Consider the following 12,514-nt stretch of genomic DNA (forward strand, 5'->3'; position numbering starts at 1 on the left):
AGTTGTGCTAGCAGATCTGATTTTAATTTGCTTAGCTTTGATTATTAGCATACGGAGATCAACACAGACTATCAGAGGAGCTTGGCACTTGCTGCCTTCTGTCACTGTAGATGATTAAATGGGACCAGCTGGGTTCTGAGTTGAAACCCAAAGGTTTCTTCCATGGTGCTTTAATTGCCCATCTTTGTAGGATGTGGCAAGGATTGTTTCCTTTTTCGTCTGTATTTTGTTTTAAATAAATGTATTTGCTTTTATCATGCATTTGTTTGGGTTTCTTTTTGCACAGGAAAGAACACCTAAAGAAGTGGATTCTGCGATTGATTCTTATCATTCAACCCAAACAGAGTTTGATCAAGCAGTAGATAGACAAAATGAGTGCTTAGCTCAGGAGCTGAAGCCTACATTAAAAGCCACCCAAATTCAAGAAAACTTGGCAAGCCCTAGTGAAGTAAAAATAAAGTACCTCCAGGAAGACTTAAAGGATGTGCAGAGGAAATTAGAAAATTCTGAAGCCAAAAGAAAGCACTTAGAAGCTCAGTTCCAGTCCAGAGTTCCAGAAGCAGATCGCTTAAATAACACAGACATTTCAGAAAATGGCTCTGATCTTAACGTGAAGTTCCAAGAAACTCAAAACAGGTATGAGGAAACTGTGAAAGATGTTTTGAATGTACAGAGGCAGGTGAAACTGGGTCTCATTTCTTCTGAAAGTGAAGAAACCAGTTCCGAGCTCAGTAGGTTGAAGGTGACCTGTGAAGAAGTTGAAGTGCTTAAGCAAGAATTGAAGAAAGCATTGGAGGAAAGTGAAAGACAAAAAGAGAAAGTGAGAGAGCTGCAGAAAAAGTTTGAAGAAAGAGAGCAGAATGTGGCAGGCAAATTGTCTGTGGAAGAATGTGAAGAAATAAGGAATTCATATTGTTCAGTTATTGATAATATTAATCAGGAGAAGGCACTGTTGATTGAGAGGTACAAAGAAGGGCAAGAGGAAATTAAGAGGCTACAGGACAAGCTGACAAATCAGACACAGTTACAGTCTAGTGCTGAGTCTGGAGAAATGAAAGATGCAATGCACAGAATGATAGATGAGCTCAACAGGCAACTTAGTGAATTGTCACAATTGTACAAGGAGGCACAAGTAGAGCTTGAAGATTATAGGAAGAGAAAAACTCTGGATGATATCGCTGTGGACTACATTCCTAGAGATGAACATGAGAAACTGATGCAGGTAACAAATTCTTTGAAATACAAAGCAGAGAGTGAATTATCAGAGATGAAATCCCAGTACACAAAAGTATTAGATGAAGCAGAAGAACTAAAGCAACTGTTAGACAGTCAGAAACAAAACTCTTTGCCAATTACTGAACACCATCAGGTGATGAATGTACTCCGAAGTACTGTAAAGGAAATGGAGGAGGAAATAAATGAGCTCAAAGGACTGCTTACCAACAAGGAAAGTGAAGTAAGAAACCTGCAGAAGGAATTACTGGAAGAAAAAGCTGCAATTAATGAAGCAATGGTACCCAAGGCTACGTATGAAAAACTCCAGTCTTCATTAGAGGGTGAAGTTAGTGCTTTGTCATCCAAATTGAAGGATGTAATCAAAGAGAAGGAAAATGTGTCCTTGGATGTTATGCAACTGAGAAATGAAATTTTGCATTTGAAAGAAGAGAAAGAAGGCATGCATACTCTGCTTGAAGCAAAGGAACAGGAGGTGACTGGTCTTCACCAAAAGTACCATCAAGCTCAAGAAGATTTACTTGAAATGAAAAGATACTCTGAAAGCACATCAAAACTAGAAGAGGACAAAGATAAAAAGGTTAGTAATTCACTGCTGTGGAGGGAGTAGTACACGAATTCAGACTACAAAACATATTGGAAGGTGCATGAGTGACCTTAAGCCCCAGTTGGTGTAAGGTGTCACAGAGCGGAGTAACATTGGAGTTCATGTGACCATCTGAAAATTCAGATGCCAAAGTACTGTCTCACAGATCTTAATGTCAAAGGAGTTTTTATTCAGCATTTTTGACTTCAGTTATCTTCCTCTCTGGTGGAGATAAGCATCTTTCTGTTCACCTCCTAAGTTCTGTTCAGGTAAGGTCCAGAGAATTCAGTGAACCTAACCTGAATTGAGCAAATTCAAAGTTGAATTTAGAGCAGGAAGAGGTTCGTGAGGAGACAAAGAAACATCAGGATCAGGAAGCAGCAGACATTCACTATTCTGAGTTTACTGTATCATCTCAACCTCAGTGTGACAGCTGTTTTTCCTGTGCAACTATGTCACAATTTCTTTATAAAAAGCTATGCATTTTGCTTAGTATGAATAGCTGGCCTGTTTGGTATGTTTCGGTCTTGTGTTAAGACACAGCATTTGCAAAGGTGGTAAATACCATCTTTGTAAATATTACCTTTTCAGAGCCAGGAATGCATTCTGAAGGACTGCTAGGATTGTGGTAGAGAAGCATTGTTTACATGACATCTCTGTCCATTTTTTCTGCCACTTTTTAAATATAAGTCACAAATACTTATTTGTATAGGATGAGACCCGTGGGAATATAGTATGCCTTGCAGCTTTTCATGAAAACCTATTTTTCACCTTCATAGATCAATGAAATGTCCAAGGAGGTCAGCAAATTAAAAGAAGCATTGAACAGCCTTTCTCAGCTTTCCTACTCAACCAGTGCCCCCAAAAGACAAAGCCAACAGCTGGAGGCGTTACAACAACAAGTGAAGCAGTTGCAAAACCAACTGACCGTAAGTAGATAATAATAAATAATAGTTCATAAACCCACCATTATTGCCAGTTCTCCAAAAGCGTGCGTGGCATTCTTAACTCTGCCTTATTTAAAATGAGCTACAGTCAATAAGTACGAGAGTTTTCATACAGAAATTTTGTAATGCTCTGAAACATGTAGGAATCCTCAAGTCACTTCAGATGTCTTTTTTCCAGAAATAGTCTAACTAAAGAAAACTATTTTTCTGTATATATTTCTTCAGATCGATAATGGATCAAAGTTTCTGCACTTGTAGTGGAATGTAGTGACCAGACCTGCTGCTGAGACCCTGATTTGTGAAAAATCTGGCCAGTGTGCAGTGGACTAAAGTTGTGTTTTCTCAGGAATGTGTATTAAAAGATTAAATCTTTTTGTTATTTTAAGCCAAAAGAAACATGACTTTTTGGAAGAAAATAGTCACTGAAAGCGTGAAGTTTCAAATCAAGCAAGTCCATCTGTTTACAGGAATCGCAGTTCATTTTCTGAAATTCTGAACAGCTTAAAGACTTTTTAAAATTGTACTTGCTTGTGTATGAGAGGCTCAGTCTTCTAAGTCAGGTTGAGCCATAATTGCTATTTCCAAATGTTTGCCTGTCCAAAGAAGCATTTTCACTCACTTTAGAGAGGGTGAAGAGAAGGTACTTCCCACCAGAGACTCATTTGTAGAGAGCTCTGGAATAACATTTGAAAGGAAAATTCTCAGCCCGATGGACTAAATGCCTTAACTGTTATGTGCTGTCCTGTCATCCCCAGCAGACAGATGCAGGAGTTAATATGCACATGAGCCAGAAAAATTCCCTTGCAGTGAGGAGAAATAAATAGGTAGATAGTTAAACACCGTGTCCTGTCAGTGTGTAGGCTTGTATTTCCTATCCCAGTCCACCAAATTAATAAGGAGCCTTCATCTCTCATAGCTCAAGGATCAGCAAATTAGTGCAAAGATACACAACAAATTAGGAGATGCATACAACTTAAAACAGGAAACATTCTTTCCTTCTCTTACACTGGCTTTCCTGGCAGCTTCATGTTTGTTTGGAAAGATGGCTTCTGGGATGTGGCAGTCTGATCACAAAAAAGGTGTTTGACTTTCCTTGTTTGAATGTATAGTAATTAACTGAGAATTTCATAGATTAAGACCTTTGTAAGCATCTTCACCAGAAGAGTCAAGGGTTGATTTGTCAGAATATTGTTGGCTTTCCTTGGTTACTTCTGGTTTCTGATAAACTGAGAAGCAGAGTATGTGCTTGTTCCACATCTTTGCAGCTCAGGACTTCTTGCAACTAATATCATCTCACCATTTATTTATTTATTTGTTTGTTTGTTTGTTTGTTTATTACAAAGTTGGCTAGAATTACAGCGTTTCTGTGGACTATGTTTCCCAGCAAATTATGTTTTAGATAGCTAGCAGCACAGTCCTGTGTTTGAGCTAGTTTTCCACCCATACATTAGATTATCACTTTCACAGAGCTCCATACGTCTAGGTGAGGAGTTCTGAATTCCACAGTTCTGAATACTCTGTGACTTTCTGCTTAACTATTTTCTAGGAAACAAAGAAACAACATCAGGAAATCGTGTCGGTTTACCGGATGCATCTTCTCTACGCTGTGCAGGTATGGTTAGATATTACTCATTACATGGTGTTTTAATGGAATATGTTTTTGCTGCAGATCTATTCAGAACATTGCAGGTTGTATTGAACACATAGTACCTGAAAGAATTGACTGTTTAAGCACAAATTTAACACTGTTTTCTTTTGGAAAATTGGTGTAATTCTTGTATCTTAAAAATAGTTTGTAAACCTTTTCAATGAGTTGGGAAATGTTTGAATTCAGTCACCTTTTCTTCTTTCTCCCCTTGTCTAGGGTCAAATGGATGAAGATGTCCAGAAGGTGCTTAAACAAATTTTATCGATGTGCAAAAGCCAATCACAGAAAAAGTAAACAAACAAACAAACAAGCAAAACTCCCTATTTTCATTAATCCTGTTGTGGGTGTTTATCTAGATTTGCCTTAAAGTAAGATTTTAAACAGGCAATTTGCTGCTTTTTTGTTGTTGTTGTGCTGTTTGTGAGGTGGATTAATTTGTTTGTCTCTACCACTTTCCATGTGCATAGACATGTGCAGTAACTAAACACATGCCTGCTTTTCATAGCCAAAATGCAAGTATGTTCTTCAGACTTTTTACTTAGGCCACTACATGTCGTGTTTACCCTGAAACTGCTTTCTAGCTTCCTCCCAGAGGGAGATTAATATGGAGGCAAGCACTCATGCCACCTGGGTAAAGGAGAAATTCTCCATGTCTCCTTTACCTGTGTATAAGCTGCATATTGTTATTGGGGATAGGCATAATTGCTTGATGTTGTAGCACTCAGATTCAAGACATTTTGCCATACGCACTCTTTGGCAGAGCAGAAGCAAGCCTTGCAGCAGTGAGCAGAAGTAGGTATTTATGGTAAGCCAGAACATCAAACAGCTATACTTCTTAACTTAGTTTTGTTTTAGATTAGCACACCATACTGTAGCTGTCCCAACCCATCCAATGCACTGAGTACACAAAAATCATACCATGCTTCATAGTTTCCTTGAACTGCCTGCTAGTGGAATGAAACTATTTCAAAAGGTAAAGTAATTAGTCTATTGAAGTTCTGTACAAAGCAGTACAGAAAGGCTTGTAGAAACAACTCATGATAGGTTTAGCTATCTATGCAAGTGTTGGCCATGAAGCTCAGGAACAAAACCAGAACATATACTTTAGACAAGGGATTCTAGTGAACACAGGATGTTTACAGTGAATGTCAATGCCTCATATTTCCTAACCTCACTTTTGTAAAGATCTTCTCTTCAGTATATTTTTATTGGCCCTCTAATGAATTTTTTTTTGTAACTAAACCGTTTTTCTACGTAATGTTTGCATTAAGCTTATTAACAAATATTTTTAGGTAACCGTGTTTTAGAGAGTTCCTTTCTATACCCCCAAATATTCAGTAATAGTGAAGCATAGAGAAGTGTTCTCAGTTTGAAAAAGATCTGTATGGAATAATAGACCTGTCCATTGGTGTGGTCCAGAGCAGTGAAGTGTAAAATACAATTTAGCCTGCTGTTTCAACAAATGTAGAAATGAAGGTAGAGAAGAGCAAAATGTGTCAAAAATTTCTACATGTTGTTTCTAGAGGCCAGAGGCATTAAGAAAGCCTTTGTCAGCACTTTTAAATTTCGAAGTCAAATAAAAATGCCTGATGAATGATGTATGGCTTATTATGAAGCTATGGAAGAATTCTTCTAAGCACACACTGCACTCGAGGGTACAACCATTTGAACTAGCTTGCAGCTTCACTATATTTGTCTTATTTCTGGTAGTAGATATGTCTCTAATAGAGAAATCTCCAGAGCTATATAATCTGAAGTTTATATAGAGTCATAATATGACAAGAGTCAGCAGTGCCTGAGGCTGACTGGACTCATAGTGCACTTATATCAGATAATTCCTAACCCTGGCAAAGCAAAAATGGATTTTAAAAACAAACAAATAAAACATTCTTTTGCATCAGTTAGACCTTGGTGTTACTTTTCTTGGGTGGTTTAACTAATGCCTGCTAATTTTGGACAGTATTTTATAGTTAGATGATTTTGAAAATGCTCCAAAGAAATGTGAAAAGAATTTTGCTGCAGCACTTCAGAATGAACAACAAGATTTTAAGCATGCCAATGCTGCGAAGTATAAAACTTGATGAACCATTTTGTAAGTTGCCTGATGGATTTAGTCTTCTACTTTGTTTTGGTTTGTATATTTATTACAATTATCTTTGTGGAATATTGAAAATTATACACTACAGCATAGCAAGTTTCTTTATATGTAATTTACCAGAAGTTTCCTTATGCAGCAAAATAAACTATTTCCAATTTTTCATCTTGGTTCTCCTTGTGCCTTCAGTTACTTTTTATCTCAAGGGTAATCTCACCACACTCACTGCTTTAATGTAGTACAAATGTGTTCTGTACTCCATGTTCAGATACCTGTCAGATGTATGGCTTGTACTGAATCTACACCAAACCCAGCGCAACCACTTTGGCAGATTATGCCTTGTGTTGGATTGATAGGTTGAGATATTTCTCCCATGGGTGTCCTGCTAGAAGTAATATGGGTCTTCCATCACCACTGGATGCATTCCAACTAAGTTTAAAATGACCTTAGACCAGTATTGGAGGTGGCCTAAGTCCCACAATTTCTCAAAACTCTGGTTCTTTATCACTTAGCACTTCACTCCATGTACAGAACTACAGTGAAAGTATATTTGTATGTGTGTGTACTCGTGTATATTTCATAGAATCATAGAATATCCCAAGTTGGAAGGGACCCATAAGGATCATCAAGTCCAACTCCTGGCACCACACAGGTCTACCCAAACATTTAGACCATGTGACTAAGTGCACAGTCCAAGTGCTTTCTAAATTCAGACAGGCTTGGTGCAGTGACTGGTTCCCTGGGGAGCCTGTTCCAGTGTGCAACCACCTTCTTGGTGAAGAACCTCTTCCTAATGTCCAGCCTAAACTTCCCCTGCCTCAGTTTAACACCATTCCCGTAGGTCCTATCGCTGGTGTTTACAGAGAATAGGTCACCTGCCTCCCCACTCACCCTCACGAGGAAGTTGTAGACCGCAATGAGGTCCCCCTTCAGCTTCCTCTTCTCCAGGCTGAACAGGCCCAGTGACCTCAGCCGCTCCTCATACATCTTCCCCTCTAGGCCCTTCACCATCTTCGTCGCCCTCCTCTGGACACTCTCCAACAGTTTAATGTCCTTCTTGTACTGTGGTGCCCAGAACTGCACGCACTACTTGCATTTGAGTATGTATACATACACATATATAGTACTCATGTACATATACATATACAATATTCATATTTGAGTATGTATACATCTCTTAACAGCGTTGACTATATAAGCATTGTATATTTATCATCTTTCTCTCAATTTTTATTTGATAATCTAGTTTTTCAGTACCTGATTTACTAATTACATCTTTTGGTCTCAGTGCAATCCACATACATGACAGGAATTGCACCTCTTTTGATTATGTTCTATGGGTCAAGTAGCTCTCTAGACTTCTGCAGAAAATTTCCGTAACCTATTCGGTACTGGGCTTCCTTTGAACAAGGGTGCTAACAGACTGGTATGTGGAGTCTGTGTGAGTTCAGATCATCTGGCAGGGCAAATTTGAATCGTTTCACAGTGTGGATTAATGATTTTGTTGCTAATAGTTGCTGCTGGATTAGTAAGGTCACAGAATAGCTCTTTTGTGCCATCCATTGCAAGCAGTGGGCCTCCTGACTGGGAACTCCCATCTGAATTGCCATGTGTTTTCCTTGTGGATGGCTGGATGCGAGATCTGTTGCATAACAATTTCTTTTAGGGTCAGACCCATGGTGTGGCAGTCCAGCCTTTTGCCTTCTAGATCGGTTGCTGCCACACTTGCATGAAAATGCCTCTTGGGCATCACTGGTCTGGTTGTTAATTATTTGTCCTCTTCTACCTGGACAGTCATGACAGCAGGGGTCCCCTCCTGGGCACCACTTTAATAGCTCATTTCTTCATCTCTGAGGCTTTCTCCACTCCGATGCCAGCCTCCTGAGCAGATGGCAGACATGAAAGACTGAAGCAATCTGCCCCTTTTAAACGTGGCAGTGACCCATGTGCTGTGGGGAAGAAGCTCCGACTCCAGCTGTGTGGTCAGGCCTCGCGGCACAGGGCTGGTCCTGGTGGTTTTGGCCTTGTGGTTTTGGCCCTCTGTGGAGCCAGGGCCCGGGCCTGTTGTTGGATGTTTCAGGGATCCAGGCTTCAAAGCAGCAGCTGTGCTGTAGGTCATGGTGCTTTGTGATGAGGAAACTCATGGAAAAGCTCCTGGAGTTTGTGTTAGGTCTTAAGCGGAGGGTTGCAAAGTAGTGGCAGAGATGGATGTGATGTAACCCAGCAAAAATTCTGCAGGCACAAGCGTTTAACCCAGCACATTTTTCCAAACAAATAGGAACTGGTGCAAGGCTTTTAGGCCAGATCAGTGGCTTAAATCCTCTATGCGCTGTGGTTTTGATCTGCCACAGGGAGCACTAAAAGTGCTCTCAGTTTAATGTCAAGCCACAGTTCAAGAGTTTGAGTACCTTGAAACCTTTGCTGATTGTAACACTGTTCTCCAAACATAGGTCATCGGCTGTACTTGTGGGTACAAGCCAACTCTCAGCCAAATGTTTCTTAGAAATGAATTATCCGAGTGGATTTTTTATTGCTGCTTCCCTGTTTGGGTCCTTCACTGGTCCTTTTGAAAACAAGTAAGGGGTACTAATTACAGACTAGAACCATACTTTTTCTACTCAGGGCAGTAACAAATTAATTCTTGTTGTATTAACAGCCATTTTCATTATCTTAGAATTACATACAGAAGTAAACTGCAGGTGAAGTTAATTTAAAGCTGTGATTTAAGAAGTTTCTCCTTATCTGAGGAGGCCCAAGATACAATTTTTGTTAACTGCAGAAAACTACTGCAGGCAGACCCTGTTGCTGGCAAAAAGGGCTGTTTTGCTCAATACCTGTAAATGCTGAATTCTCTCTCCCAAGGTATGATAGCATGTCACAAAAGGTTTTCTAAGAGAAATAGCCTTTGTCTTGTGATGGATCCAGTGATGGGATCTTGGGGTAGCATGTCACCAGTGTAAGGTTTTGCCACTTTGCACAAGCTGTACAGGCTTGTGCTTTTAGTCCTGAATATGCCACATCCAGAATCCCAGTGGTAGCTTCAGCATGGTCTGTTCGTGATGCAGCTTGTATTTCCTGAGCCATTTTAAGGCAACACATCTACCCTGTTTACAAGCCTTTGGCTGCTCTGAGGTTTAACACAGGTATTTACATAATCATCACTTTTTCAGTGTTTGATTTTAAAAGCCTGCTTGAACACTGCTCTGTCCAGATTCACAGTGCTGGCCCTCCTCGTGCATTTTCCAACAGCCTGAAATGCTCAGACGGTTGGTAATGGGGCCTCCTACCAGCAGCTGGAGATTGGAAACAGGCACAGCCCGCTGACATCATCCCCGACAGGAGCTCGGGGCCGGCGCCTGGCTGCTCAGAGCGGGGCCCTGGGCTGGTACCCTGTGCTCAGCAGCCCTCAGACGCGAGCATCGCCTGAGTCTGTAGGCAAATGAGCTCCTCTGCAAGGCTGCTTGCTCCATTCTGGCCTCTCTGCGCTTTGAAGGTAACCAAAGTGCTCCCTGGTGGTGGTTGGGCTTGCAGCTGGAGCACTCTTCATGCACTTCCTGTCCTAAAGCAGAGAATGCCTTGCACCCGGTTGCATGCACCAAAGCCCTGTCCAAAAATGTTTGGATGCCTTTGCTTCTCCGTAAGCACTTTGCTGCCCACCAGGAGGTATCCCTGAAAGAAGAGGCTGGGGAGCAAGGGTAGGGCTGGATTAAGCTGTTTTTTTCCAGACAGGAAAAGAGTTGGGGAGGGACAGAAAACTAAAAGCAGCCATCTTCTCTCAGGTGAAAAAGCTGTAGGGATTGAGGGCACAGAGCAGAAAGGTCTGGGCTGCCCTCATTCCTAGAAGTAGCTCCTCTAGGTTTTCACACTCAGCAGTGCAGCTCCCAAAGGAGCAATGCTGTGCTCAGCACAGCTGGGTGGGGGCAACATCTGGCCAGATGTTGCAGAGCTGGGCCCAGCGCAGCCATGCAGATGCTGTGGAGCCAGGTGCCAGTTGGAAGGTCACGGTGTGGGGCAGTTAGCAGGGCTGCTGCCTCCGTGGGGAGGGCAGCGTGTGCTCCTGCTTTGTCCCCTGCACCGCATGCGAGGTGGCTTCAGGAGCAAGCCATGAAAGCCCTGCACTGCGTGGCATCTGCAGTGGTTTTAAGCTTGGTGCTGTTCTGCTGGCAAGGGTCAGCACTTCCTCTGCAGATGCTTTGGCTAATGTGTCTCTGGCAGCATGTTCCCTTGCAAATACGAGTGTAATTAAAGCCCTGCCTGATTGCCTGGTCTGGGCTATGACATTAAAGGGGATGGTGCACAGCTGCCATCTGGGTCCCTCCCCAGCAGCTCTCCTTGGTGGCTCAGCGCCACTGCCCAGGACTGCAGCTGCAGAGTGCCCTGGTGCTAAGTCACAGCCCGGGTGCCCCTGGGGACCGCAGCTGTGATGCAGCCCTGGCTTTCCCACTGCCACAGCTTCATTGAGGATCTTCCCACAGGCACCTTGCCCAGGCTGTACAGTAGCTGAGGCTGCAGCCTGGCACAGTGCATCTCATCCCTGCAGCACCAGAAATTTGGTCACAAATCCTACCCCAAGGGGGAAGGGGCCTCCAACCACCCCAGGGCAGCTGGCCAGGGTCCAGCCTTCCCCAGAGGCTGTGCTGCTCTGTTGGGGACACCGGGGCATCTCCAGAGTGCAGCTGCTTGCAGGGGACCTGGGTGTTCCTCAGTGCTGCGAGCAGGTGATAACATGGGGGTACCCCCAACTCCTCCAGGACCCATTTTATGCCTCATGCCTCCAACTACCTGCAGGCAGCATTTGAAAGAGAGAGAGAGATCCCTGCATTGAGGCAAACAGCTGCAAAACCACAGGGAGAAGAAATGTGTTCTTGGTGGTTGATCAGGCTGCACCTACACAAATGGTTGGGAACATTCTTTCATGCTGTAAGGAGACCATCCCTACCATTAGATTATTTGGGATGGTTCGTGGCATGGTTTTGGCCCAGGCCAAACTGTGATTCCTGCAGGTAACTGCCAAGCACAGCTCTGTATCAGCCTGTTCCCTTCTGAAGGTGGCCCAGTGTTTTGCAAAGTGAGCTTCCAGCAGTGCAAACCCCAACTGTCCATGCCTGGGAGCATCTGCATGGGCAGGCATAGCCTGGACCAGGGCCTTCAGCATGTCCCTGTGGGGTTCAAGGGAACATCTTTGAACCTAAATGCTCACTCCTCTGATTTTGGGACTGTACAGAGGTGTGTACAAATCTTAGAAGTCTGTCTCCTCGGCCATCGGTCTGCTTTCCAAGCAGGCAGAGGCTTTGCAATTTGGTGCTGCTGCAAAAACCCCACTGTTACTGTCTTATCAAATTAATCACTGCACTGTATTTACAGGGTAAAATCTCCACATGTACAAATCTATGTTATCTAATTATGTAAATACAGGGTTGATTTCAGTGCCTTCAGTTTTCTGCTGGCTTGCTCATTTTTGGCCAAGCCCAAAGTTCCATCTGAGCTGAAAAAAGTAGGAGGCTGCAAAATTCTCCAGCGAAAGCTTTACTGTTCCCCTTTCACCAGCCTCAAAGCAGGAAACCATAAAGCCCAGCTCCCCCTCCAGGCCTGTCAGTAAAAGACAGCCTCCAACAAAGCTGGAGCCACTCGGGAGCTGATCCTCTGCAGGGCTTTTCTCAGGATCATCTGTAGGGATGGCTCTGGAAGCTAGCACAGGGCTCACCTGCAGCTCTCTGGTTACTTTAATGTGTGTCATGGACCTGTTGAACTGCACGGAAAACACCTGAAAAATCCCTAAACTGGCTTTGTTAATGGGGTCCTGCAAAAAAAGTGTTGTAGGATGAGGAGGTGAGTACAAGTGACTTGCAGGTATCTGTTCACAGATCCCTCGAAGTGGGAGACTGGCAGACATCACCGCAGGGTGGCCGCGCTTCCTGGGGTCAAGAGAGCTTTAGTCTGAGGAATTGCTAGCTGGTACCAGATCTTGTCGTACAGTAGGTTTTTGAGAGAAGATGTAGACACTA

At 42.9% G+C, this 12,514-nt stretch overlaps 1 protein-coding gene across 4 annotated transcripts in view; it reads left to right on the forward strand.

Annotated features, from left to right (window-relative positions):
- RAI14 (retinoic acid induced 14) overlaps positions 1 to 6,674 on the forward strand; it is an 85,940-nt gene extending 79,266 nt beyond the window's left edge. For all 4 annotated transcript variants that reach the window (XM_084503665.1, XM_084503668.1, XM_084503667.1 and 1 more), the window contains 4 exons: positions 287 to 1,813; positions 2,599 to 2,748; positions 4,313 to 4,378; positions 4,631 to 6,674. In XM_084503665.1, the coding sequence (XP_084359791.1) occupies positions 287 to 1,813; positions 2,599 to 2,748; positions 4,313 to 4,378; positions 4,631 to 4,708 (1,821 nt within the window). In that variant the 3' untranslated portion in view covers positions 4,709 to 6,674. The remainder of the gene's footprint in view (positions 1 to 286; positions 1,814 to 2,598; positions 2,749 to 4,312; positions 4,379 to 4,630) is intronic.
- The last annotated feature ends 5,840 nt before the right edge of the window (positions 6,675 to 12,514 follow it).

The sequence above is a fragment of the Aythya ferina genome (assembly GCF_964211825.1).
Source record: "Aythya ferina genome assembly, chromosome: Z".
Classification (NCBI taxonomy): Eukaryota; Metazoa; Chordata; class Aves; order Anseriformes; family Anatidae; genus Aythya; species Aythya ferina.